The following is a 27,803-nucleotide window of genomic DNA, read 5'->3' on the forward strand; positions in this document are numbered from 1 at the left end:
AGGCCCCACCTCTTAGCCCTGCCCAGGAGAGTGACAGCCCACCCCACATCCACCCTGCGCTTCCTGGGTTCCTCCAGTTCCTCGAATCATCCAGTCGCGAATGCAGCACGGACGCCTGCTGTGTGCCAGGGTTCAGGGACGGGGTGACGAGCCAGGGCCTCCTCCCTGAGTGCTGAGCCTCAGTGCCAGCCGGGCCTCACCAGGGAGCCTCTCGAGGAGCCCAGTTATACCAGTGGTCAGGGCAGGACCACCCGGGGGGGACTTGAGGCCCTTAGAGCCCTTTAACCCCTTCGTTGCCTGCCTCGGCCTGCGTGGGGGCGAGAGCGGTGGGAGAGGGGCCAGAGACTCTGTTTCCTCCCCTCGAGCTCTCCTACCTCAGGTCTCAGGAGGGCTCCGGGCAGCCTGCCACGGACTGAATCATTTCTATATTTGGCCAGGGAGCCACGTGGGTGGGAGAACCACTCCACTGCGGCTGCACTTCTGACAGCTGGGTGGGGAAGCGGGACGAGGCTGTGGTGGGCGGTGCGTTCCTGGGGAGCACTGAGCAAGCTGAGAGGGCGTGTGCCCACACCTTCCTCTCCGTCCTGCGCCCTTCCCTGTGCCCTTCTCCCCTCCGCCCGGCCTCACAGCAGTCTCTTCTCCCGCAGACCACTGCCCTCCAGAAACCATGGGCGTCGCTGGACCCAGCTGGGGCTCTGCCAGGCCCTAGCGCTCAGTCGAAGCCAAGGGCCCTCTTCCTGTCCTACTCGCCCCGTGCCATGGCCACACTCAGCTGCCGCCCGCCCGCCTGGGGACATAGGGCACCCAGCCCCAGCCCTGAGGGGGTGAGCCGTGTCCTCTGGCTCCAGCCCACAGGAGCGCTTCAGGCACCGGGCCCCTTGCAGAGCAAGAGCGGCTGATGGCCTGGGAGAAGCCCGGCCCACCTGTCTGCTGGCCTGGCATTGCCTGCTCTGAGTCCTGTGCACTGGGTCCCCAGAGGTGCCAGCCCTGCGCACCCCTCCCCTGTCCCCCATGCTGAGAAGGCCCTGCCCTCCCCCACCATGTGTGAGGTGATGCCCACGATCAACGAGGGGGACCCTCTGGGGCCCCAACATGGCGCCGATGCGGATGCCAACTTCGAGCAGCTGATGGTGAACATGCTGGACGAGCGTGAGAAGTTGCTCGAGTCCCTTCGCGAGAGCCAGGAGACCTTGGTGGCCACCCAGGGCCGGCTCCAGGACGCCCTTCACGAGCGGGACCAGCTGCAGCGCCACCTGAACTCTGCCCTCCCCCAGGTAAGACTCCGCACTCCTCTCTCCCCTCCTGCAGCCCTGCGGAACCCAGCATCCTCAGGGCCCTGCACCAGCTCAGGGCATCGCAGTGGCACACCCACAGGTGAACCCACAGAGCCTCTATGGCCCCTCACCTCCCTGCAGAATCCCTTCTCTGTCACCCCCAGCGTCTGGAGGAAGGATGGAGCTGGTGCAGAAGAAAACCAGCCCTAGTGGGCCAGTGCAGTGAGCCCCTTTGCCCAGCAGGTGGCGTCCCAGACTGGCTGCTGCTCCCCAGACCCTGTTCTTGGAGGTGGCGGGTAGGGCGCCCCTCTTACTGCTCAGATGAAAAGACGAGAGGCGTCCCTAAAAAAGTACAGGCAGGAGCCGCACCCCTGTCCTGCCCCTGGGCCCCCCAGCACCAGCATGCTGGTGTCCCTTCTGCACACTCAGCACTCTGGGTGGGATCCCCTGATCCTCACAGCTCTGACCTGGCACTTCACCATCATCATCTCTGTCTCGAAAACGACGGCCCCGAAGCTGGAGATCGGTGAGCGGCTCATGGCCGCCCGCTGTGGGGTTGCCGGAGTTGGAGGCGCTGAGGACTCAGCTGTGGGCCTGTCCACGTGTGGGGGACCACGCAGGCTCAGAGGCAGTGTTGCCAGTGGGAAGATGGGGCTCCAGAGCAGAAGTGAGGTGGGAGGTCGCCCGTCCCACCTGGGCACAGACGAGAAACCGAGTGACTGGGAGGCAGTGGACGAGGGTCCCAGAGGCTTGTCAGCAGCGTCCGCGACGCAGACCTCTGCCCTTCGTGGCCTGGCTGAGTGCTTTTCGTTTATCGGCTCGTCGGGTCCTTGTAGTGACACCCGAGGACTGTGCCCCTGTCTTGCAGGCTAACGGGTGGAGGTTCGAAGAGGTTAGGTGACTTGTCCAAGGTCACACACCAGTGGGGCAGAGCTGAGACTGGACCCAGCCCAGCTGGGAGCTTTGTGAGGCAGGGGTCAGTGTTCCTGGAGACAAGCCCAGGACCTGGTCTGGGGTATTGCTCACAGTGCTTGTGGGCGAATGCTGGGTTTCCGGGAGGTACTCTCACTGCTGTTCTGAAGAGTTTTCTGAGTTGGGGAGCCTGGGAAGGCCCTGAGTAGGATGTGATCTCCTCAGGTGGTGACAGGGCTGGGCTCTGGGGGAGGGAGCCCATGGAGCAAAGGTGGGAAACCCAGCAGCGCCCCGTGTGAGGGGAGGCCTCTGTCTTAACTGGGGCATACCTCCGAGCCCCTCGGCTCGCCCCTCGCCCCTCGGGTGTGCCCGTTGAGAGCTGAGGAGTGAGCCAGCACCAGGGCCAGGCCTGCCAGGTGTGAGATACTTGGCCACCTTGGCCGTGGCCTTGATAGAGAGGCAGCGACCAGGGGGCTGGGGCAGAACGCCAGGCTCCCCAGGCTTCTCGGGGCGAGTCCCACACACTGAGGGGCTGTGGGTTTCAGGAATTTGCCACCTTGACCCGGGAGCTGAGCATGTGTCGCGAGCAGCTTCTCGAACGGGAGGAAGAGATCTCAGAGCTGAAGGCAGAGCGGAACAACACGCGGGTGAGGGGCCGGCGCACCTGTGCATGGGCACAGGCCCTGGCAGCCCAGGCACATCCCTGACAGTCAGATCATTCCCCCGTCCATGCTGGGCTTCTCACCTGGGGTCAGGGTCCTGGGGGAGGCCAGGGCAGCTGCGCGGGGCAGTCATCGGCTGGAACAGCAGGTGCGTAGAACATAGGTGTTTCCACGTGTTAACCGCACATGGCCGCACACGTGTGCACCTTGGATGGTGTGGCCCCCAGGAACCCCACACTCATGCTCACAGCCCTCCTCTCCCCCCTGCTCACTGCCAGCTGCTCCTGGAGCACCTGGAGTGCCTGGTGTCCCGCCACGAGCGGTCCCTGCGCATGACGGTGGTGAAGCGCCAGGCGCAGTCCCCATCGGGGGTCTCCAGTGAGGTGGAGGTGCTGAAGGCCCTCAAGTCGCTGTTCGAGCACCACAAGGCCCTGGATGAGAAGGTACCAGCCTTCCACCCCTCTGTGTGGCTGTTGCCCTGTGCTGAGGGAAGCTGCCTTCTAGCTGGGAACGCCCCTCCTCCCGACCTGTGACCGCGTGGCCCCGCTCCGTGGCTTGCTGGGCAGAGCCTCTCTGCCCCACGCCAACAGTGGTGGCCAAGCCCAGGCTCCCCAGCTGCATCCAGTGCAGCCTCGGTTTCTTCCTCCATCCCTTCACCTTCTTACCTCGGGCAGGTGCGAGAGCGGCTCCGGGCCGCCCTGGAGCGAGTCACCACCTTGGAGGAGCAGCTGGCAGGTGCCCACCAGCAGGTAAGCGCCTGCACACCCTTCGAATGTGCCTGAGCTGGAAGCCAAGGCTCCCCGTCGGTGGTCGGTGCTCCCTGCTGCCTGCTGTCCTGGCTGCAGACGCGGGCTGAGGGGAGCTGGGCTCCCAGCAGGTCTGGAGGGTGTGGGAGGTTCTCTCGTCTTTGACGCACTGTGCTGGGCTGTGCCACAGGTGTCTGCCCTGCAGCAGGGGGCAGGGGGCCAGGACGGAGCAGCAGAAGAGGGGACTGCACCCCTGGGACTGAAGCGCCTGTGGAAGGTGGGTCATGGGAGCCGCACAGCAGGGGCATGTGTCCCCCGGCGGCCCCTCCTGTGGGGCAACTGCTCGAAGCACATTTGGGGTTTCTCCAGTATTCCCGCTGGTCTGTCCTGCTTTCCCCTCCCCCCTGCAGAGAAGTCTAGGCCTTTGTTTCCGTGCCCGGCACACTGCCGGCACTGTGCTCATCTGCTTGAAGTGCCAGGGCCCGCCTGCCCGTGTGCAGCCACACCCTCTCTAGGTCACACACACTGACAGAAGGTCAAATGAGAAACCATTGCTTTTCAAGTGGTGCACAGCAGAGCGAGGGTGTCTGGGCACTGTCGGGTGTGAGCTCCGGGGCCCGGAGGAAGGCCGGTGTACCTGGAGGTGTGCCCAGAAGCTGGGGCAGAGCTGTCCCTCCTCCCACCTCCCTGGGGTGGCACCGGGGAGTGGGATTTCGTGGGCTCCGATGAGAGACTGACAGCTCGCTGTTGCTGTCTCTGCAGGATGACGCAGGCCGGCTGCAGGAGCTGCAGGAGCTGCTGGAGAAGCAGAACTTTGAGCTGAGCCAGGCCCGGGAGCGGCTGGCCACCCTGACAGCAGCTGTGCTGGAACTGGAGGAAGACCTCAGCACAGCCCGCCGGGACCTCATCAAGTCGGAGGAGCTGAGCAGCAAGCATCAGCGGGACCTCCGGGAGGTGAGCAGGGCCTGCTGCCCCGGTGCTGGGTGCGGGTGTCCCGCTCAGGAGGGGAGCTGCTTCAACGCCCTGGGTGCAGAGGGCACCGGGGAAGTGCTGGGGAGTGTAAGACTGAGCACTTGGGGGGTCCGCTGGGGCAGATGAGTTAAGGTCAGACCCCGGCCAGGCATTGGTGGGGAGGGAGGCACAGACAGGGTGGGGGCCGGGAGGAGCTAATGACTCTCCTGCCCAGGCTCTGGCCCAGAAGGAGGACATGGAGGAGCGAATCACCACACTGGAGAAGCGCTACCTGGCGGCTCAGCGTGAGGCCACATCCATCCATGACCTCAACGACAAACTGGAGAACGAGCTGGCCAATAAGGAGTCCCTGCACCGCCAGGTAGCTGCTTCTGGGGAGGTAGGGGAGGCACTGTGCTGGACCCCGGTGGCCCAGGCGCCCCTGGTCCTGCAGGTGGCCTTGGGCAGCCAAGGACCAGGGTTGTCTCGCTTCCTGCCGCCTGCCTGGCGCTGGGCGGAGATGGCGGGGCGGGGGCTGCAGTGCCTCCCCCCCGACCGTGCTGCCTGCTGCACCCCCAGTGTGAGGAGAAGGCTCGGCACCTGCAGGAGCTACTGGAGCTCTCGGAGCAGAAGCTGCAGCAGACCCTGCGCAGGGCGGAGACGCTGCCGGAGGTGGAGGTCGAGTTGGCCCAGAGAATCGCAGCCCTCACCAAGGCGAGTCTGCCTGTCCCCACCCCCTACTGCGCCTGCAGAGAGCCCACCTGTCCTTGCCCTCATCTCCCCACGGGGGGGACAGCCCCTGGAAGGGTGTGCCCTTTTCAGAGGTGGAGGACGCTGTGCGCATGCCCATCACTTTACTGACCATTTAACCATGTGGTTAGCGCTTCGGTTTGTGTCTGGAGAGGGAAGGAGGACTTCCCTCTGGAAAGCTGAGATCTGAGAGGAGGGGGTGGGGTTCAGGCCGAGCTTGTCTGCCTTTATCAAGTGGAAGCCCTCTGGGCCTAGGGGCCACTCTGGTTGAGAGGGGCACAGCTTCAGGATGAAGAGAAGGGGGTACAGTTTTACCCAGAGGACAGTCAGCTTTGGAAGGTGATTCGTGAGCCATGTGCAGCCTGGACACCCGTCTGGGAGAGCGCCCGCCATGGGCGTGTCTGGACTGGTCCAGGGCCTGCGGGCGGAGCTGCCCCACCCGTGGGGAGACGGGGACCAGTACCGGGAGCTTCAGGCCCGGGCCTCTGCTTGTGTGGCAGCTTGGGAGCTTTGGGGGGAGTTCTGGGGGTGGAACCCAAAGTCTGGCTGCACCTCGGCAGGCCCAGGACTAGGTGTCTCTGCCTGGCTTGTGACCAGGGAAAAGTCACTGCCCGCCTGGTCAGACACCAGAGTTGTTACGTGCAGGGTGACCACCTGGACGGCACCATCTCTGTGATGGTTGGACTCGGGGTCTGCGGGTGGAGGGCTGGGCGGAACGTGCTCCAGGGCATGCGTGGTGCTAGCGGTCAGCTCCGGCGTGCCCAGGACTGACCGAGAGGTCAGTGTGTCCCGTGAGTCGTGGTAGGAGGCTTTGAGGAGGTCTTCCTGACTGCACGCTGAGGGATGGTCTGGAACATCCTGGGAGCAGAAGTCAGGGCGGCTCCATCTCTGGAGACACGTGAATGGGGGGAGCTGGTGGGTTTGATGACAAAGGTCGTAGCCCTCGCTGTGCCATCCTGGCAGGCAGCGGGCCTCAGAGCTGCCCTGGGGCACCTTTCGCAGTCGAGGGAACGGAGGCTCAGGGCCACACAGCGGGGAGCAGGAGAGGCTGTGCGCCCGGCCGCCCGTCTCAAGTCCATGCACCTACGTGCCGCTCATCTTTGAGTGGAGTGTTTTCTGGAAGCGTGTAGAGAATTTCCAATCTCTTGAGATCTCAGCTCCAAGATGTTTTTAAGTTTTAAAAAATATTTATTTTTTAGAGAGAGAGGAAGGGAGAGACAGAAACATCGATCAGCTGCCTCCTGCACGCCCCCACTGAGGACTGAGCCCGCAACCCGGGCATGTGCCCTGTGACCTCTTGGTGCAGGGGATGCCGCTCAGCCCAGTCACACTGGCCGGGGCCAAGATGTTCTGAGGCAGGCCCTGAGCAGGAAGCGGGCAACTGGCAGGGTCCGTGTGCCCGGGAGAAAGGCCTGGTGCTGGCTGCTCTGCCCCAGGGTGGCAGGTGGAGGGCTGAGCTCTGTTGGTCCCTGAGGCGCTGGTCCCCAAAGACCACCCTGGCACCAGGACGCCCGAGGCAGGCAGTGCGAGCGGCGAGCGGGCAGACGTCTCAGACTGCTGCCCCCCCAGGCGGAGGAGCGGCACGGCAACGTGGAGGAGCTGCTGCGGCAGCTGGAGGGCCAGCTGGAGGAGAGGGACCAGGAGCTGGCGCGGGTGAGGCCCTCTGCCACCCCGGGGCTGTGTGCGGATGGGGCAGGGAGGGGTTGGGCATGGGGAAGGCCCTGGCTGGGGACAGCCGCAGAGGGCGGAGGAGGTGGTCAGCAGAGCTGGGCACGGGTGAGCGTGTGGCCCACTGCTCCCTGGGCGCCTGCTGTGAGGCTGGCTGTGCAGGTGCGTCAGCGGGAGAGGATGAACGAGGACCACAGCAAGCGGCTGGCAGACACCGTGGACCGGCTGCTGAGCGAGTCCAATGAGCGCCTGCAGCTCCACCTCAAGGAGCGCATGGCAGCCCTGGAGGAGAAGGTGCGGGGGCCCGGGGCGGGGCCTGCAGAGGGGCAGGGGCCAGCCGGCCAGGCGCCTGTGTGTGGCCTGCAGTACGGCTGGAAAAGGGGGAGCTGGGTCCCTGGAGGGCAGACTCAAGGGCCAGGTCCAGCAGGGTCCCTGGCTCACCTCTGTTCTCCCTCAGAACACCTTGATCCAGGAGCTGGAGAGCTCCCAGCGGCAGATCGAGGAGCAGCACCATCACAAGGTACCCAGCTGCCCCCAGCTGCCCACCTTCAGGGAGGGCGGCCTTGCTGGGTGCAGCTCCCTGGTCCCTGCACAGAGCCTGCCCCTTGGCGGGACTGTGTGTGCACGGTGGTCCTCGCACCCTCTCCCGAGCCTGCCCCTTGGCGGGACCGTGTGTGCACGGTGGTCCTCGCACAGAGCCTGCCCCTTGGTGGGACCATGTGTGCACGGTGGTCCTCGCACCCTCTCCCGAGGCTGCCCCTTGGCGGGACCGTGTGTGCACGGTGGTCCTTGCACCCTCTCCCGAGCCTGCCCCTTGGCAGGACCGTGTGTGCACGGTGGTCCTCGCACAGAGCCTGCCCCTTGGCGGGACCCTGTGTGCACGGTGGTCCTCGCACCCTCTCCTGAGCCTGCCTGGGAGGCACACTATCCTGCACGAGGAGAAGGAACCGAGGCCCAGCGCAGGGCACAGTGGGCAGCATGACGCAGGCCCAGTGAAGGGTCCACCGAGGGTGTGGTGAGGCCTCAGACCGGGTGGTTCTGGGAGGTCTGGAGGGCACAGGCCCTCTGTTGCCCCGCTCGACCCTGCCAGGTGTGAGGGCTCCAGGGCCTTCCCCAGGCAGACCCCTGCCCTGGCCCTGGCCTGGCCTCTGCTCGCTGCTCTGCAGTTGGCCCTGGTCTCTGTTGGCCTGTGGGCCTGGCCTGGGCCTGGCTTTGCACTTCTTGGTGCGTCCCTGCTGCTTCTCCCAACGCTGCTGTCCTCTCTGTCCCTCTCTCCCCTCTGCTCCTTCCCTGGCCTCCCCCCACGGGTCTGCCCGGCACAGGACCGCCTGTCCGAAGAGATTGAGAAGCTGCGCCAAGAGGTGGACCAGCTGAAGGGTCGTGGGGGGCCGTTGGCGGAGGGCGTCCGCTCCAGGTACTGGCGCACAGAGGCTGGTGTGCTGGGAGGAACCCCGGGTGGACCTGAGGAGAGAGACCTCCTCCTACCGAAAGACCGTCCAGGACCTCAGCGTCCTGCATCCAGGGTGGGACACGGAGGCCCGGGGAGCTGGGTCAAAGCCACCCAGCTCACTGGGCGGTGCAGAAGGGAGCCCCTGGCCTCCGAGGGGTGCCCTTCCCCAGGCCGTGGGCACAGGCCTTGCTTCTGGCTTCCTGCTGAGCTTCGTGCTCAGCCGCCCACAGCTGCCCATGGAGAGTGTCCGACTCCCTCCCGTTCCTTTGAGACGCCGTCTTTAGGGGTCCGCGGGCGTCTCTGTGGCTGTGGCGGAACAGTCGCTGGCCCTGCTGTCCCACAGGCTGCTCAGGGGAGCCCGTTCCTCCAACCAGCGCAACGTGGCCTGCGGTGCGCCAGGCTGCTTTCCTCCTGGCTGGGGTCCTGGGCTCTGACAGACACCCGGGGCCTGTTCTAGACCGGGGCTGCCTTGCCGGGGAGCAGGTGGGGGAAGCAGAACCCCTCTCCCTGCAGCTGCCTTGTGGGCGCACTCGAGGCGCACAGGCCGGGTCGGCAGCCAGACACGCAGGCGTCGTCCCGGGCCTGGGTTCTCAGGGTAGGAGCAGACCCCTGGGCAGTGTCAGGGCTTCATGCTGGGTGGAGGTTCAGCCAAGACTCAGTCCAGATTATGGGGAGACCCAAGGCAAACGGCTGGGGAGGGGACCAAGAAGCAGAGACCCTCAGAGTTGCAAGGCTCGGAAGAGATCACCCCTTCAAGCTCCCTGTCCCGGGGCCCGAGCGCCTCAGACGGCAGCCTCTTGGCGAGGACCTGAGCTTTCGAAGCTGCCCGCTGTTCGCAGCCGACTCTCGCCCCGGAAGGGGTTTCTTGTCAGATGGAAAGCTGCCTCCCTTGACCTTGCTCCCCTGGCTCGTTCTGGTCCCTGGAGCACCAGAGACAGATCACGCTCAGGCCTACGTAGCAGCCCCAAGACCACTGACGGGAGCCCCGTGTCCTGCAGAGGTTTCTCTTCTGAGCGGGGCCCCGACTCCGGGCCCATGGGTGTGCACTGGCTCAGGCCCATCTTCTCTCCCTGCCCCCACGTAAGGTCCCACACGGGCAGCGCCGTGGACCTGCGGTTCTCCCTGAGCACGGCGCCCCCCGGCCTGCGACGCCGCTACTCCCTGCGGGAAGAGCCTGCCAAGGTGAGGGGTGGAGGGTGAGGGTGGGGTCTCCTGGGAGTGTGGGGTCACTTGGGCCGCGTGCCTGGCTCCAGTTGCACCGCCGGCTGGCATGCGGTGCAAAGCCTCCCCCGCCCGTGTCAGCGACAGCTGCAGCCCTGGGTGGGGCCGCGGCAGCTGCAGCAGCTGTCCCCCCAGACTCCCGGTCCCTGGGGCTCCAGGGAGGCGTGCGCTCGTGTGCCTGGGTGTGCGGGCCTGTGGTTGGGGGCAGGATGGAACAAAGCTGTGGTTTATGGGGGAGATGGGAGGGGTGGCAGGTTCGCTGGCTCTTGGGAGTTTCCTGAGAAGCCGTTGTGGGTTCTCACCGAGTCTGCAGGGAGCAGGAAGGGCAGGGCAGTCTGGTTGCTACCTGAGCCCAGGCCTCCACATGCCCCAGGGACCAGAAGACACAGGTGGAGAAGGAAGGAACTCCTCCTGTGAAGGGGAGTCACCGTCCAAAGGCGCCTCTTCCTCTCTCCCCTCACTCTTCCTTCCGCTCATGAGGACACAGCCGCTGCCCGGCCCCTCCTCTTCTCCCCTGTCCCAGCCGGGTTCTGTGCCCGCTACGGCCTCTGCACCGGAGAGGTGTGCAGGCTGGTTTCTGAGAAGCTGCCCCTCGGGGTTGACCAGAGAGCCCTGCTCTGAGCAGATGGTGGGACACAGGACAGCCCTGGGTCTCGTCCCCGTTTGTGTGGGTTACTGGCCCTTACTTTGTGCCAGACACCGAGCTGAGGGCTGCGGGGCTCACAGCTGCCTGTGGCGTAAGTGCTGTGACGACCTCATTCTGCAGACTGAGCTCGGTGGTGAACCGGCTTCTCCACGGCACACAGGGTCGCTGGAGCCTGTGTGTCTGGAGCCCTTGCTCACCGCTTTGCCGCCCAGCTTCTCCGCAGTCCAGTAGCGTCTCCTACACTGTGATGTGCACACAAGTCACTCGAGGCCCTTGTGGAAGTGCAGGCTCCACACCCGTAGGTGTGGGCCGGGCCTGAGACCGCATTTCCGGGCTCCCAGGAGCCGCTACTGCTGCTGCTCTGGGCGGGGGTCCGACTGCTCCTCCTCCCCCCTTTGCCAAGGACTGGGAGCCGTCGCCGCTGTCTGGCATGCTGGCCCCCATGGCTGCGCCCGCCTTCGACAGTGACCCTGAGATATCCGACGTGGACGAGGATGGGCCAGGGGGTCTGGCGGGCTCCGTGGATATTGTCTCCCCCGGCAACCACTCCGATGCGCAGACCTTGGCCATGATGCTGCAGGAGCAGCTGGATGCTATCAACGAGGAGATCAGGTGAGGTCCGTGCTGCGGGAAAGTCTGCGTGTGTGCGTGTCTCTGACAAGTGCTCCGTAGAGGGCCACCGTCTAGGGACCCTGCGGTGTGGCCCAGCCCTGGGCCCAACAGGGAGGATCTCAGACTGACCTCCTGGGGCCGGGAGGCTGTGGACACTGATGGAGTAGCTCTCGCTCAGCCAGGCCGTTGTTGCCAGTCCTGCCCCACTCTCTGTGGGCGGCAGCATCACCTCCACTTGACAGACAGGAACAGAAACCAGAGCCGACGCACCCGAGGCAGCGCCCGAGTGGCGGAGCCAGGGCTCAGGCTGGGACTCCCTGCCCCACAGAGTGGCCGGGACGGATGCACTCACTGCTCTTAGAGAGTGTGTTAGTGTGCATGACCCACGGCAAGAGAGGCAGCATCAGAGCTTTTCAGGGCCACGGAGGGCCTGTGGTTCAGTGGCTCCCACGCTTGGGCCATCAGAGGCCCATTAAAAGGAAAACGTCACACACACGGTGCTGGCCGGGCGCTGGCTTCTGTTCACCACAAACGTCACACACACGGTGCTGGCTGGGCCGCTGGCTTCTGTTCACCACAAACGTCACACACACGGTGCTGGCTGGGCCGCTGGCTTCTGTTCACCACAAACGTCACACACACGGTGCTTGCTGGGCCGCTGGCTTCTGTTCACCACAAACGTCACACACACGGTGCTGGCTGGGCCGCTGGCTTCTGTTCACCACAAACGTCACACACACGGTGCTGGCTGGGCCGCTGGCTTCTGTTCACCACAAACGTCACACACACGGTGCTGGCTGGGCCGCTGGCTTCTGTTCACCACAAACGTCACACACACGGTGCTGGCCGGCCGCTGGCTTCTGTTCACCACCAAGTATGAAAGGCTTCCTTCTGCGACAGACGGCGCTTCATGCCCGACGCCGGGAGGCGTGCTCCACAGGCAGGAGCGAGTCCGGTTCTGAGTTGGTGTCTCTGCCTCAGTGCATGTGTGGCAGCGTGTACACACCTCGCTGGGAACCGGCCCCTTCCACGGTTACCACTGTTCTTCTTCTTTCTTTTTTTATCCTCACCCGAGGACATTTTTGCATTTATCTTCAGATAGAGCGGGAGGGAGAGAGGGAGGAAGAGAGAGAGAGAAACATCCATGTGAGAGAGACACATCGAGTGGTTGCCACCCACACGACCCCGTCTGGGGCCGGGGACAAACTGCAACCGAGGTACGTGCCCTAAGCAGACACCGAACCCCGGGCTCTCTGGTTCGCGGGCCGACGTTCTAACCGCTGAGCCAAACCGGCCAGGGCACTATTCCCCTTTTTCCAAGGACAGGGAAAACGCCATCGGTCAGCGGCAGTGAAAGGTCCTGCGTTTGGGGACTTAGACCCCTCCTCACGTGGGGAACTGAGGCCAGAGCGGCAGCCTGACTCACGGTCAGCCCTCAGCTGGTGATTGGTCAGGGCTTCTGACGCCCGGGGTGGTTTGTATTCCGACAAGACTGCCTCCTTCCCAGCCGCTGCTTTTATGACACTGGGAAGTTTTGTTACATTCATTCGGCTCACAAGAAAGAGGAGAATGTTTCTGAGCTGTGGAAGGATATGCCTGGCAACACCTGCCGGCTGCCGGGGCCCGGCTGATGCTGGGCTGCACCTGCAGGATGATCCAGGAGGAGAAGGAGTCCACGGAGCTCCGCGCGGAGGAGATCGAGACGCAAGTGACCAGCAGTAGCATGGAGGCCCTCAACCTGACCCAGCCATACAGGCGCGGCCCCATCCCCACCTCGCTGACAGCCCTGTCCTTGGCCAGTGCGTCCCCCGCGCTCAGCGGCCTCTCCACTCTGCGGTGCACCTCCCGCAGCGCTGCCCAGGACCTGGACCGCATGGGGGTCATGACGCTGGTAAGCGTGTTGGGACAGTGGAGGAGCAGCCCCGTCCTTGCCGGGCTCGGCTTTGCGGCCAACGCGCACCCCGTGTCAGGCACCAGGTCCGAGTTCGGGGAAGGGCGATAAGGTCAGGAAGCCCACCTGCTGCCCGCACCCCTCTCCCTCCCAGAGGCTTCCTGACCTGTTTCTCCGGCCAGCTCTGTTCTGTGATGTTCTGTCTGGACCTGTGCAGGCCCCTGAATCCCCCTCAAGGCCTGGGCTCCCCTTGGGGTGGACTCGCGGGCTCCAGAGGGTGAGTCTGAGCTCACCGTCCCCCTCTCTTCCAGCCCAGTGACTTGCGGAAGCACCGGAGGAAGCTGCAGGTGGGTGTGGCCTGAGCGCAGGTCCTTTGGGTCAGTTCTCCCAGCCCCTCGCCCAGCTTCCCCCCAGGGCCCCAGAGGCTCCCTCTACCCCTGATGGTCCCACTGTCTGTTCAGTCACCAGTGTCTCGGGAACAGGACCGGGAGGATAAAGCCACCATAAAATGTGAGACTTCTCCTCCTTCCTCACCCAGGACCCTGCGGCCCGAGAAGCTTGGCCACCCAGCCCTGAGCCAGGAGGATGGCAAGAGGTAAGGGGAGCCAGCCCCAGCTGTCCGTCCCCAAGGCCACCTCACCTGTCCAGGTGTCTCCACATCCCACTTCGCTCTGAAACACCGTCAGGGAAGAACAGTCCCGCCTCCCTTTCCCTTCCTCTGCCCCCCTCCTGCCCCCCCCCCCCCACTGGCAGGTACTGTGAGTTCTCCCCGAGTCTGGCCTCCACCTCAGCTGTAATCTCCCCCCAGCCCCCGCCCCGGCCCCCCCCCGACAGGTACTGTGAGTTCTCCCCGAGGTCTTCTCCACCTCGGCTGTAATCTCCCCCCAGCCCCCGCCCCGGCCCCCTCCCGAGAGGTACTGTGAGTTCTCCCCGAGGTCTCCACCTCGGCTGTGCTCTCAGTGTCCCCCCTCCGGGTGCCGCCCTGCAGTGCTCTGGGGGACCAGGGCAGCGACCCCAGCAGCAGCAACAGCAGCCAGGACTCCTTGCACAAGGCTGCCAAGCGCAAAGGCATCAAGTCGTCCATTGGCCGCCTGTTTGGGAAGAAGGAGAAGGGCAGGCTGAGCCAGCTGAGCCGGGATGGAGCTGCGGGCCACGGTCTCTGCCCTTACTAGCAAAGTCCGCGTTGGGGGGCCAGAGGCAGGAGGGTGGGCTCCGTGGGGCGGCGGCAGGGACCACAGCCAGGCAGGGCTTCTGTCAGCTTGTCCGGCAGCGGACCGGCTGCCCCCCGTGGGGCGCCCACTCGGCGTCACTGAGTGAGAGGTTGGGCCTCTGTGGTCTCTTCCAGTTCCGAGGTTGTCTGACACTCCGTGTTCGGGACCTTTAGAAGTTTCTCGGCTCTTTAGGAGAGTCTGTTCTTGATTAGAACTTACTTGTAGCTGGTCAGGCCTGCAGGACTCCACGTTTCTGGATACCTCGCTGTGGCTTTGTAGACAGTGTTCAAGTGAGTGGCCGACCGTGGTATGATGTGTAAAGCCCTAGTCCACGCCGGGCAAGTGGTGGGCACGCGGTCCGAGTTAGCTGTCCTCCCTCCCTCCCTCCTTCCCGCATCTCCTCTGCTCTGCGTTCAGCAGATGTTCACTGAGTGACTGGACACAGTCCCAGCATTAGGCCCATCTTTTAAAGGAGCTCTGATGGCACTGGCCGGTTTGGCTCAGCGGTTAGAGTGTCGGCCTGCGGTCCAGAGAGACCCGGGTTCTGTTTCCGCTAAGGGCACATACCTCGGTTGTAGTTTGTCCCCGGCCATGGTTGGGTCGTGTGGGTGGCAACTACTCGATGTGTCCCTTTCACGTCAATGTTTCTCTCTCTCTCTCTCCCTCCGACTCTATCTGAACAAAATATGGAAAAAAGTCCTCGGGTGAGGATTAAAGAAAAATAAAAAAAATAAAAAATAAAAAAATAAAGGAGCTCTGATGGACAGGTAGAAAGGAGGAGACATTCCAAGACAGGAGCAGGGCCAAAGGGCCTCTGGACGCAGGACTGAGCCAGGGCTGGGGGGCCGTGGGTGCGGCTTCCTCAGAATCAGCCGAGAGGTTTAGAACCCCCAGGGCAGTGGGAACATTGACGTTTCATGCAGGGGAAGAACTTGCATGATCCCAGAGAACCCAGTGCATAATTGCATAATTATGCCTTCCTGCACCCCGGGGAGGTGTGAATCAGAACACGGGAGCCCGTGTGGGCGGCCTGCCTCCTGCACAGGGGAGTTCACCTGCCAGGAGCCCGGAGCTGAGGCCGCTCAGTGCAAGAGGCTTCTGTAAAGGCTTCTGGTTTCCTGTGTTCCTCCCACTGTGTCGGCACCTACAGCTAAGACGGCATCTCAGATTTCTGGATCAGCCACACCTGCAGCCCCCCACCCCCCCACCCGGTGCCCCGAGCTTCAGGTTCTGGCCTTCGCTCGGGAGGCCACGGGTGGAAGAGGACAGATGTGTGCGTGTCCCTCTGTGGTTTGGCAGTGAGGCCCTGAAAGAGCCCGTCTCGCCCTCTGACCCGGGTCAGGAGAATCCTCTCTGAGCCTCGGCCCCGTTGTGTCCGGTTCTCGGTCTCCTTTGCACCTTGGTTGGTGGAGGGGCTCGTCCTGGTTAGGGTTCTGCCGCTCTTAGGGTCACACATCCTGGCTCCGAAAACATCCCCAGAGCAGACTCCAGGAAGACCGTTTGGGCCGAGGGGCCCTCCAGTCGCAGCCGCTCTGGGAGGGCCAGGGCCCGGGTGCTGAGGTCTAGGCACTGTGGGTGGTCCTGTCAGGCCTGGGTTGATGTGCTGAGGATCACCTTCCGGTCTGCTCCCTAGTCCTGGACCATGCCAGGGGGACCAGCAGAGGGTCTGGCTGACATGCCACTGCTTCCCTTCTAGTTATGCCGACAGACTTCGAGCTCGGGGTGCAGGAGCCCATGGTGCCTGCCAAGCTGGGGACCCAGGCAGAGAAGGACCGGCGGCTGAAGAAGAAGTAAGAGCCACGGGCCAGGCTGGGTGCCGTCCACTGCCTGTCCCCTGGGCTGCCACGGGACTGAGTTCAGGTGGCCAGAGCCCAGCAAGGCCCTTTCTGGCCGGGGACGGCCTGTGTCGTGTGGTCAGAGGGGCTGGGAGCTGGTTCCTAGGGCGAGCCGAGGACGGAGGTCGGGGCTGTGGTCCTGGCCGAGCAGACCGAGGGTCTGGGCTGGAGAGGGTTCCTGTGTGTTGTGGTGTCTCACTGCTCAGGTGCAGAGCAGAGCTGGCCGTCCGGGGGTGGGAGCAGAGATCAACCCGGGCACAGCCCCTGGTCCCTGGGAGTCAGTAGGGAGGAGAGACCGGGAAGGACTGCTGAGTCTGTTCCTCTTCCTGCAAGACACCAGCTGCTTGAAGATGCCCGCAGGAAAGGAACACCCTTTGCCCAGTGGGACGGCCCTACTGTGGTCTCCTGGCTAGAGGTAAGCTAGGCAGAGGGGTGTATGCAGGGGTCCAGAGGTGGGGCAAGGATGCCTCGGGCACTCCTTCCCCAGCATGCTTCTCCCCTGCCAAGCACACGTGACCTAGCATTTGCCCGCCCTCCCCCACGCTCAGCAACACAGCGGTTATCTCGATAGATAAGGGCAGCCAGTCATCGCTGGGCCAGGGATGTCCACAGGCAGTTTGACTCTGCTGTCGGCTGCCCTGGGAGCTGGCCACCCACGCAGTGCTGGGGAACCCTCCTCTTCCCGGACCTCGGAGTTTCCGCTGTAGATGGGAAATGGGCTTGATGCTGGGCGTCTCCGTTTGCTCTTCTGAGAGCTTGGCTGGAGCCTGACACTGCCCTGGGGGCTGCAAGCTCTTGGAAAGGCGCCGAGTGACCCCGGCCCATACCCGCAGCTCTGGGTGGGGATGCCGGCCTGGTACGTGGCCGCGTGCAGGGCCAACGTCAAGAGCGGGGCCATCATGTCAGCCCTGTCGGACACGGAGATCCAGCGGGAGATCGGCATCAGCAACGCCCTGCACCGGCTCAAGCTGCGGCTGGCCATCCAGGAGATGGTGTCGCTGACCAGCCCCTCCGCCCCACCCACCTCCAGGACTGTGAGTGGCCTCGCCCTTGCCCAGGTGTCTTCCGAGGCCCTGGCATAGCTCGCAGAGTCTGCTGTAGGTGTTTGGGGAGATGGTAGCTGTGTCCTCCCCTCACCTCCCATCCCCACGAAGGGGGAGTGACATGGATTCTGGGGTCCCAGCAGGCTCAGCTTCTGCCTCCCACCCCACTGGGGTCTGTCTCCCCCCTTCTCTGCCAGGAGCCTTGGCAGAGCCTCCACGACGGAGCTCTGGGCTCTGTCTTGTCGGAAGGCGGTGGCGGAGGGAACGGTGTTTGTGGGCAATGCCCAGTCCTCCCACCTCTCCACGCCCTCCCTGTGACCTGGGTGCTAGTGACCACGTCCCTGTGCTAAGCCATGGGACACAGAGCTGGACAGTGAGCAGAGCGCTGGGCCGGGCCTGCAGGAGGACTCGGGAAGGGAGCTTTGTCCTTGTCCTTGGGGTCCCAGCCTGACGGGAACCCCTGGGGACCCACATTCAGGACCAGCTAGGTTTCCTCTCTGCCTACAGTCCTCCGGGAATGTCTGGGTCACCCATGAAGAGATGGAAACTCTGGCAACATCCACTGAAACAGTGAGTCGGCCCTGGACCTGGGTGAGGGCTGATGTCCCCAGGGGTGAGGGGAGGCTTGTGGGAGCTGACCCAGTGTGAGATGAGCATCCCTGATGTGTGACTGACATGGGATGGAGCTGTGTGTGTGTGTGTGTGTGTGTGTGTGTGTTGGGGGGGGGTGTCCAGTCCATGGTCACAGCGCGGCCCAGGCTGCAGGGGCTTGAGCTGCAGAGAGAACTTTGCGCCGCCCTGGGCCTGGGCCTGGGCCTGGGTCCTGCCTCATGCTCATTCCCCGTGCAGGGCAGGTGGGGACTGTGCTGCCGCCACACGGCCTCTGTTCCCTCCCCCGGGACGTGGCACACACCCACCTTCTGACCCTGCCACCCTGCTCGTCCGCCCAGCCTCAGGGTGCTGGCTCCCCTGTGGGGCCTGGTGCATGCTGCCAGGTGCTTAACGTGACCCATTTCCCCTCACGCTGCACGGCTCCTGCTAGGACAGTGAGGAGGGCAGCTGGGCTCAGGTAAGATGCCCCTCGTCTTGGGCGTGGGAGTTCAGGGCAGTGTTGTCCCGGCAGGTGGTCCTCCCGCGGAGGACCCTCACTCCTCATTCCTTTAGCTACTGTCCTGGCTCCTCCTTGGCAGGTGAGGAGCCCTGAGGGCGGCGCCCCCTCCTGCTCCCCCTCCTGTGCACTCTCTGTGAGCAGATGCCCTGAGCAGCTGCGGAGCACCAGCCGCTCCGCGCTCGGGCCGGGAGGGAGCTGTTCTGGGGAGACAGGCAGCCAACAGACCACTGTGTCCGGGCAGGGCGTCCGGTGGCGTCCTGAAGAGCAGTGGGGCTCGGGGCAGACAGCCATGCTCCCGGGAAGCCCGTCCGCAGCCGCAGAGGGGTGCCTGCGCCCTAGAAATACGGCGTCAGAACGTTGTACTGAAGCTCAGTAAGAAGCAAAACTAACAGTATGTTGGTCAGGGCAGCAATTTTCATCCGGTGTTCCGCAGGGTTTTTAAATGCGCACTGCCTGACGATTCAGCAGCCATTTCCCCTCCGATTGTCAAATGAAACATGACGACAGCCAGCACAACGGTAGCCGCCCAGGGTGAACGAATCACAGTTATACCCGTTGTTTCCGTCAGAGCTGCAAAAAATACAATCTATTTTCTGGTGTGCCACAGAATTTTAGTAATTAGTTTTTTTTTTTTTTTTATCCTCACCTGAGGACATTTTTCCATTTTTTGTTCAGGTAGAGTGGCCTCGAGGGAGAGAGAGGAAGAGAGAGAGAGAGAGAGAGAGAGAGAGAGAGAGAGAGAGAGACATCGACGTGAAAGGGACACATCGAGTGGCTGCCACCCGCACGACCAACCAGGGTCGGTATGTGCCCTTAGCGGGAACCGAACCCGGGTCTCTCCAGACCGCAGGCCGACGCTCTAACCACTGAGCCAAACCGGCCAGGGCAGTAATTAGTATTTTAAAAATATTCTTTGATTGACTTCAGAGAGAGAAGATGGGAAAGGAAGAGAGAGAGAGACATCAGTGTGAGAGAGAAACCATCTCTCAGTTGCCTCCTGCATGCACCCCGACTGGGAACCAAACCCACCACCCTGGCGTTTGCCCTGAACGGGAGTCGAACTGGTGACATTTCGGTGCTTGGACGATGCTCAGCCACACGGCCGGCAGCCCTCAGTTCCTGTGCCGTGAGGTGGGAAGGTCGACGGTCACTGCCCTAGAGGCACATGGTGCTCGTAGAAACCACTGACGCTGTGTTCTGGCGAGGGGCACGCAGCTCAGCCCTGGTTCCCTGGGGCCACGCAGCCCCTGGCACGTTCCGGGGACGAGGGTCCATCGCTTGCTCTGGGCAGTCGCCCTGTCGTTAGTGCAGAGAGTCGGTACCTGGGGGGAGCCATGTGGTTTCTGGACCCTGAGAAGTTCCATTTAAAACCCCCGCCTCCCCCACGGCCCTGAGGGAAGTGAGCTGGACTGGACTGAGCCGCTGTGGGGGAGCCCTGCTCCGCCAGCCACAGGCCCCTGCAGCCCGGCCCTGCCTTCCTCCCCAGACGCTGGCCTACGGGGACATGAACCACGAGTGGATCGGCAACGAGTGGCTGCCCAGCCTGGGGCTGCCCCAGTACCGCAGCTACTTCATGGAGTGCTTGGTGGACGCGCGCATGCTGGACCACCTCACCAAGAAGGACCTGCGGGTGCACCTGAAGGTGGTGGACAGCTTCCACCGGTGAGCGGGGCCCAGGCTGCCCCGGGCGCTGTCTCCAGCATGGAGGGGCTGCGGCTTCCACGGCCCTTCAGCCCTAAGACACCAGAAGTCATCTCTCTTTAGCGTCACTTTCTTGGGGGTTTCTCCCGGGGCTGAATGTCGTCGCTTGTCCTGGGCTTGCGGAGCTGTTTTCCCTGGGAAGACCCAACAACCCAGTGTGTAGGGGGCCGATTCCTCCTGCGTTGGAGGAAGGGTGTTGCTGGGTCCTCGCCTGCCATGTCCCAGGTCGGAGCTCAGCTGTGAGCGCGTGTTCTTTGCTGCAGGACGTCAGGCAGCCTCCCCTCTGCGGCTGGGAAGGCCTGTTCAGAGGTGTCTGCTGTGGAGACTGCGGGTGGATTGGCCCGGATGTGTTTGGTTTGGCCCACATGATAGTCCTGAAGTTATGGATTTAGTTGCCAGTTTCTAAGCACTAGGAAATTTTACACAAAATGTTGGATGTCTGGCTCCTTGAAAATTGAAAGCTCCGTGGATACATTGTAGCATGGATAACGGCTCCCCCAGGGTGAGGCAGCCCTGCCCGCCAGCCTCCTGCCCTTTGCAGTAAATACCTGCTCGGCCCCAGCTGGCATCTGGAAAGGGTTTGAGGAAGGACAGGGTTTTGGAAGTCCTTTCCAACACCAGCCTCAGAGGGCGCAGGCCGGCAGTTCCCGACTCTGTGGGGGCTGTGAGGTGAGCGTTCCAGGCAGGGGGGCTGAGGAGCTGAGGGGCAGAGGAGGGAGCTGTCCGCAAACCCACTCCCACGAAACCCACTCCCACGAAGCAGTGGCTTCAGCAGTGGAGTGAAGAGAAGCTGGGGTGGTAGGGAGTTTCCCTGTTCCTCAGCCTCACAGCTGATGATGCGGCCTCGGGACAGGGCCCTGAGGTTGAGGAGGAGCCGGCTGCTGGTCGCTGCCCTGAGGGCAGTGAGTCCTGTCGCCAGAGGGCAGAGGCACAGGTGCTCTGACTCCTGCCTCAGGCCGGCTCCAGGAGTGCTGGCCAAGGTCTCGGGGGCTCGGACTGGGGCTCAGCTCAGTGCTGGCTCCAGGAGTGCCGGCCGGGGTCTCGGGGGCTCGGACTGGGGCTCAGCTCAGTGCCGCCTCCAGGAGTGCTGGCCGGGGTCTCGGGGGCTCGGACTGGGGCTCAGCTCAGTGCCGGCTCCAGGAGTGCCTGCTGCAGGGGTGTTTGCAGTCCTTCCATCACTAGGCATTTGGGATGTGCCCTGTGCCGGGCACTGTTCTAGGGCTGAGACCCACGAGGGAGCACAGCAGAGGTCCTTGCCCTCACAGAGCTTCAGGGCACATCCTAGCTCCCAAGAAGTGGTAGGAAAAAATGAGAACCGGGTACGGGGGCTGGGAGTGTGGGCTGGGGTGGTGATGGTCGTGTGGTCCGGTGGGCATGAGGACATGGGAGCGAAGATGGAAAGGAGCAGACTGGGAGGAGGGCTCCAGGCCGCGGAGCAGCCAGTGCAAAGGCCCCGAGGCCTGTGGACAGTGAGGCGCCTGTGCCCCTGCAGCTGAGGGCAGGGAGTGTCATCGGGGCTCAGGCGCCGTGGGGAGACCCGTAGCATCTAGAGGCTTTTGTGAGGGGTCGAGTGGAATGGGGGCGCAGAATGCATCTTGTTCATGCTTTCCCAGGACTGGTGGGCGGTCAGTGTTTGTCCCTCAGCTCTGGAGAGGGAGGGACGCACGCTTTCATCCTGAGAACTTTCTCCCCAGGCCCACACCAGGCTGAGAGGACGTGGCAGAGAGGACAGTGGCCGTGGGGGTGGCATGCTGTGCTGGAGGGCGGGTGTGGACGTGGGCACGTGGGCAGGCGCGCAGCCCCTGAGGCTGGCTGGGGCTCTGCCTGCAGAACCAGCCTGCAGTATGGCATCATGTGTTTGAAGAGGCTCAACTACGACCGAAAGGAGCTGGAGCGGAGGCGGGAGGAGAGCCAGCATGAGATCAGGGGTGAGCATGTGGCCTGGGGGGCCTCCCTCCAAAGCTGAGAGGGAAGGAGGTGGGGCTCCAGGACTGAGGGAGACACGGAACGTGCCGAAGGGTGCTGCCCTCTGGTGGAGAAGGAGGCGCCCTTGCCCATTCAGCTTTCGCCCCCACACCAGACACACGGGCCCACCCACACTAATGCAGGGAGTCCTGGGGCCCCGGGTGAGGAAGTGCTCAGGAGCTTGTGGTCTGGGTGGGGTTGGACTGGAAAGAGACCTGCAAGGCAGAAAGATGCCTTTGCGCCCTGGGGGAGGGGTGTGGCCTAGTCAGGGCTCTGGGGAGAAGTCAGGAGCCTGCGGGCCTCTCCCTGAGCCCTGTGGGCTGCCAGGGCTGCAGCAGAGGACAGCCGGTGCCCATGCGCCCAGGGCCGGGGAGCCGAGGGCGGGAGGCAGGTTCCGGTCTGGGGAGCACCACCGCTTTCCTGGAGGCCCGTCCACCCTTCTTTCTGCGCCTCCAGACGTGCTGGTCTGGACCAACGAGCAGGTGGTGCGCTGGGTCCAGTCCATCGGGCTCCGGGACTACGCGGGGAACCTGCAGGAGAGCGGTGTGCACGGCGCCCTGCTGGCCCTGGACGAGAACTTCGACCACAGCGCTCTGGCCCTGGTCCTGCAGATTCCCACACAGAACACCCAGGTGCGCGTCACTGGTGTCCCGCTCAGTCACCCCACTCCTGCTCCTCTCGTGCAGGCTTGGGGAGTGTGGAGGGTTCTTCTGGGGCCCGTCTCCAGGGATCACATCCCCCCACTTCCAGGTGGTCCCTGCGCATCACCAGGCCCCAGGGGACAGGTGTGCTCGGCACACAGAGCCTGGCACCGTGTTGATGCCACAGGCACCATCCTCCCAGCTCAGTGATGCTTCCTCCTTCCTGTTCCTCAGTGTGGTTTTCTGACCTGACTTCTTAGAGGAGAACCTGCCCTGAGCCCAAGGGACTGCACAGTCCACAGCTCCTGTCTCTCACCTCAGGGTGTGTTTCTGGGCCCCCAGCTTGAGAAACTAAACAGACCAATAACCCAGCCCCCAGCCTCTCCAGCCAGGGCTCTGCCTCCCCTTCAACAGCTCGGAGACTGGACCTCTCCGTAAGTCACATGTCGTCAGCACCCTGGGTCTCCCCTCTGAGGGTGCATCAGCCTTCCTACCCCTGTGGATGATGGACTCTAGAAGTGCTGCCTCTTGTGCAAAGTGCTTCCTGATTGTATTTGTCCTGAAAATGCCCCGGTGGCCCCAGGGGAGGGAGTGGCCACTCCCAGTCTCCAGCGTTTCATTCACCGGTTCTGTGATTCCATAACTCTGACTGTGTAGCCTCTGGCCCTAGCCTTTGTCTCTGTAGACTCTAAATTCCTTCAGCCTTTCCGCATATAGACTCACGCTTAGCCGCCTGCGTCTGGGCGTCTGGGCGGGCGCAGCTGTCGGCCTTTGGAAATTCAGCCCCAGCCTCAGCCCCAGAGCCGCAGGCGCTATTCTGGGAGCAGATGCGTTTCGGCTTGTGTGAGGGTGGGGCTCCGTGGTCCCGGAGTTCTGGGTGGTGGGTGGCCTGTTGGGGTCATGGCAGCGCATGGGGCCAGTGTGTCCATGAGGTTCTCTGTGGTCTCAGCGGATGGTGCAGCCCCTGTTTTCTTGGGGGAGCTGGGGTTCCCCGAGATGCACTTTCTTCTGGACTTGCCCACCTCCGACCTGGTCTGCTGCCCCGTGTCCCATCTGGGTGTGGCCTCGCCTGCCACTGTCCAGAGCAAGTGCCATCTGGGTGCCGGAAAGTCACCCCACTTGTACCTGGTCCCTTAGACAAAGGTTGTGCTCCCAGGACGGAGAAGGACTGTCCTCTGAGCAGCGTGGTGACTGTTTTCACCCGGGAGGGGGCCTGCGTCCCCAACTTCGGTTTCCTGTCTGCGCCCAGCTTTTGTGGACAGAGTTCCCCTGGAACAGGAGCAGGGTCCTGCCTTTCGTGTTTGCCTGATGCCTTCATGGCTTAGCTGCTGGGAGAGATGGGGTCCGAACCAATGGGACCCGTCGTTAAAAATGGTCACTAATATCTGGCGGCATTTTTGAAAACATGCTTATTCCTGGCATTTTCCTAATCTCTCGAGTTAAACTCCCAGAATCCATGGCTGCACTGTCTTCCAAAGTTAAGCTTTTGAGGCGGAGCCATGAGAAATATGTTTCTTTAACCTAAATAAGTTGAGTCCCTGTTACCATGGCCTGCATGCTCATCTGTCTCCCCCAGAAAAGCATGATTCCACTTAATACAAAACATTCTTTTCCCCAACAGGTGAAGCCTGTCCATCAGTATGTTCTATGATCCTACTTTTTTAAAAGTTAGTTTCCTGATTTGCTCCATGGGAAGGAGCCCAGGTCCACAGGGACTTGTAGGAGGGCCCTGAGGTTGGCGTGAGGGGCAGACCGGTTAGTGTGTTACATTCCCGGAAAACCCATGTCTGCCCTGGACCTGGGCCCGGAGCTCACTGACTGCAGCACCCCCCTCCCCCTCGCACCTGTGGTTCCAGGCTCGCCAGGTGATGGAGAGAGAGTTCAACAACCTGCTGGCCTTGGGCACAGACCGGACGCTGGATGACGTGAGTGCCCGGGTTGGGGGCCTGGGGATTTGTTCTGTTGGCTTGCGGGGTTGTGTCAGTGGGTGGCCGGGGCGGGGCATGCAAGGGGAGGACCTTGGGTGGGGAGGCTAGCAGCAGCATGGAGAGAACCCCTTCCTCATGGCACAGCCTCCTCAGCCCTGCCCCAACCCCAGGCCCGGCTCCCTGGGACATCAGACCTGGTCTTTGGCTCTCAGACCAGACCTCAGGGCTGGGGGCAGCCTTCTGTGCCGGAGGGCGGGTGTGGACGTGGGCACATTCCCAGTGTGTCCCCGCTGCAGGGGGAGGACAAGGTGTCCCGCCGGGCCCCCTCCTGGAGGAAGCGCTTCCGGCCTCGGGAACTCTCAGGGGGCGTGCTCAGCGTGTCGGCCCTGGGGCCCCTGCAGCCTCCGCCAGCCCCGCCCAAGAAGATGGCCCCAGAAGGTGAGTGGCGGCTGTGGCCTGGCTGGCTCCCTGCGCTGCACGGGGGGCCCCGCTGTGGCCGAGGCCAGACAGCCCCAGCACGAGCTCACACTAACCCCGCCCTGTGTGTCCCCCGGCTGGCCGCCACCTCTCCCAGCCGGGATGGCCGGGGCAGAGACCAGAGACCGCCACCGCCCGGACCCACTCCTGCTGACCCCTCCCGCCCGGGCCGGCCAGTGGGCTGTGGCGGGGTAAGTGGGCCAGGCCCCGTTGCAAGGCCTCCCCGTGCCCTCCCGGCTGGCCCTGGGGCGTGCCTCCCGCCTGGCACTCACGCTGGCTTGCCAGCGCCCTCCGCCTGCCCTGCGCCTGCCCGCTCACCGCCCTCTCTCTCCCTCAGCTCACTCCCACTATCTCTATGGCCACATGCTCTCTGCCTTCCGGGACTAGCCACGGCCCCGGCTCCTCAGGCTCCGCCAGCCCGGCCCCTCCTGCTTGGCCCCTGCCTCCATGGCTCCCAGCCTCCTCGGCGACTCTCCAGCTGCCCTGGACCTCAGAATATACTCGTCCACCCCTCGGCAGCACCCGGTCTGCTGCGTGTCCTTGGTCAGTCTCCCGTGGGTGTGGCTGGGCCTCCGGAGCCATAGAGGTTCCGAGCAGACAGCGCGGCAGCCCAGGTGGGTGTGAGCCGCCTCCCTCTCCTGGTCCGGGCCTGGGCTACACTGTGACCGCCACGGGCGACCAAGACACTGCCCAGGGCTGGGGACGGCCTGCCAAGAAAAGGGCACTTCAGGCCCTGCTGTGCCTCAGCTGTGGGCCTCCTGGTCCCTGTCCCTGCCCAGCAGCCTGACACCTGTGGCGTCTGCTTCCAGGACCACCTCAGGGCTGGGGGGCTGCAGAAGGCCTGTCCCCCTGGAAGGTGAGGCTGGGGAGATGATCCCAGGCCCTGGCGTAGCTGAATCCCACATGTGAGTTTGTCAAGAATTTGAGAGAAATAGAAACGAGCCTCTGAGCTTTGGGCTGAGGGTCTGGGTGGGGGACCTCTTAGCTCCCCACTCAGTGAGGCTCAGGCCAGCCAGCTGGAGAGGAGCCAGAGGTCTGTGGTGGCCTCACCCCCAAGGGCAGTGGGGATGCCTCCTGCCCAGCCTGGGGCACAGGTGCTGGGTGGGGGGGTTCTGGGGGCCTCAGCTCTGGCACAGAACAGAGCTAACCAACCAGGCACTGCCAGTTTGCTCCCGCCCCCTGCCCCCGGCCCCCGGCCCCCGGCCCCCGGCCCAGTCTAGAGTAGTCCCAGCCCCATCACCAAACCTGAGAAAGGTAGGCGGAGGCTTCCTTCCGCTGACCTCCTGGGAATAAGGCAACGCTTCCCCTTAGGTGAGTGAGGCCCCAGGTCCAGGCTATGGCAGGTGGGTCCCTCCCGCCCCTCGCTCAGGGCTCTGGGTGTAGAGGGACGGCCCCCTCCCGAGATCTGAGGCCCACCAGCTTCCGCCAAGTCACCAGCTGTGCCAGCAGCGCGGTGGCCACCAGGCGGAGGAGCAGGCCCTGGTGTGGTGCAGATGCCACTCTTGAGAGGTCCTCTTCTCCCCATCACGGTGCCTGGGAGTGTTTGGGACCCAAGTTCAGGATGAGTTGATGGAACCCAGGGCTTCATCCGGTGAGAAGGAGGCAGCTGTGTAGAAGGCTACGCTGCCCTGCAGGTGTCCGAATGGCTGGCATTGACCCGAGAGACCGGGGTTCTGAGTGAGGTCAGGCTGGCCGCTGGGGCTGTCTCAGGGCTCAGCGCCTGGGCAGCTTCTCTGTGAAGGAGGGGTCTCCATGCGGGGGGTGGGTGGCACCTCTTGTGCCGGCCCTCCCTGTGCCTGGGCCAGAGACATGAAGATCTGGAGACCCCAGATCCCTAGGTTGGTAGAGTTGGGGACCACAGGCCACGTGACTGTCAGGGGACTCTATGGGCTAGTAAGTGGGAGATGGGCCCAGCCCGTCCCTGCACCCTAACCCTGCAGGTGGGTGTGTCATAAGGCAGCAGCTGGCAGGATACGGATCCCTTCAGGGCATCTTGGAAGAGTCTCAGGGAGGTGATGGAGGAGAGAGGCCTGGCCAGGGATGGGAGGCTGCTGTCTGCTGACCAGACGAGTCCCATTGTCTCGGTCAGTATGTGTGTTTGCAGAGTCATCAGCGACCTGAGCCCTCACCAGCCTCCTGTCTCCTAGGCCCCTCCGGTACTGTGCTGGCTGCGTGCACCAGGAGTGGGCGTGTGTGTTCGTGCCAATAAACAATCTGGTTTTAAGACCACTTAACAATGGCTCTGGCCCTTTTTTAACCTGGAGCTCACCTGACATGTCCAGCTTCCTCCGCAGTCCTCAGGGCCAGTGCGCTCTCGGAAGTAAGTACCAGATTGTGAGAACTGGCCGGTCAGTGACCTGTCTACTCACATCCCCGGGCTGGAGAGAGGATTGTTGGGTTGCCCGTGCCCTGGGGCAGAGAAGCAGGCGGGAGCTGCCTGACTTGCTAGGCTGATCCTCTTCCCAGCAATTGTCTTGTCCTTCTGGCCTGTTTCCCCAAGTCTGTTATGTGGTAACATTTGATTAACGGTTTGAGTTACTGCAGGTGTTCGCACTGGAGACTGGAACTTAAGCTAATTTCCCTAAAGAATAACACTTGTTAGTCGTTAGTCCTTATCTGTAATGTGATTGTGGAGGCCGGGCGCTGCCTGTGCTTGGAGGAGGGTGCGCGCTGTGAGGCTGGGCAGAGCTGGCCAGCACACCTGTGACATCCAGCAGCTGCTTTCTCCCTGGTGGGAGACAGTCCCAGGGCAGCTGCCACGCCTGGCCATGGCCGGGAACCACCAACCTGAAGAGCTGTGGCTAAGGACTGTTTGTTCTTACCGGAGCATGAACATGAACTTCAGTTTCCAATGAATATGATAACTGAAGAGGAATAAACTTAAAAAATATATCCAGAGTCCGGCCAGTGTGGCTCAGTGGTGGAGCGTCGACCCTGCACCAAGAGGTCGCCGGTTCGATTCCTGTTCAGGACACGTGCCCAGGTTGTGGGCCTGATCCCTGGTGGGGGCATGCAGGAGGCGGCCAGTCGATGTTCTCTCTCATTGATGTTTCTATTTCTCCCTCTCCCTTTCTCGCGCTAAAAAATCAATAAATGAAATAAATTTTT

The 27,803-nt window shown here is 63.2% G+C and overlaps 1 protein-coding gene across 2 annotated transcripts; it reads left to right on the forward strand.

Moving 5' to 3' along the window:
- Window positions 1–881: 881 nt before the first annotated feature.
- On the forward strand, window positions 882–25,776 carry PPFIA4 (PTPRF interacting protein alpha 4). 2 transcript variants are annotated; one of them, XM_036277659.1, is made up of 29 exons: window positions 882–1,274; window positions 2,732–2,833; window positions 3,127–3,291; window positions 3,523–3,597; window positions 3,785–3,871; window positions 4,357–4,548; window positions 4,781–4,927; window positions 5,125–5,259; window positions 6,865–6,948; window positions 7,126–7,257; window positions 7,421–7,483; window positions 8,286–8,377; window positions 9,499–9,595; window positions 10,684–10,892; window positions 12,543–12,783; window positions 13,095–13,130; window positions 13,245–13,378; window positions 13,772–13,938; window positions 15,691–15,784; window positions 16,163–16,244; window positions 16,663–16,863; window positions 17,380–17,442; window positions 17,915–17,941; window positions 19,470–19,645; window positions 21,515–21,612; window positions 22,106–22,281; window positions 24,147–24,215; window positions 24,515–24,656; window positions 25,033–25,776. In XM_036277659.1, the coding sequence occupies exons 1-29, from the start codon at window positions 1,041–1,043 to the stop codon at window positions 25,080–25,082; spliced, it is 3,570 nt and encodes a 1,189-aa protein (XP_036133552.1). In that variant the 5' UTR covers window positions 882–1,040; the 3' UTR covers window positions 25,083–25,776. The 2 variants fall into 2 exon arrangements, with proteins under 2 accessions (XP_036133552.1, XP_036133553.1); XM_036277660.1 differs by lacking the exon at window positions 17,915–17,941.
- Window positions 25,777–27,803: the final 2,027 nt, after the last annotated feature.

The sequence above is a fragment of the Molossus molossus genome, unplaced genomic scaffold (assembly GCF_014108415.1).
Source record: "Molossus molossus isolate mMolMol1 unplaced genomic scaffold, mMolMol1.p scaffold_m16_p_23, whole genome shotgun sequence".
NCBI classification, from domain to species: Eukaryota; Metazoa; Chordata; class Mammalia; order Chiroptera; family Molossidae; genus Molossus; species Molossus molossus.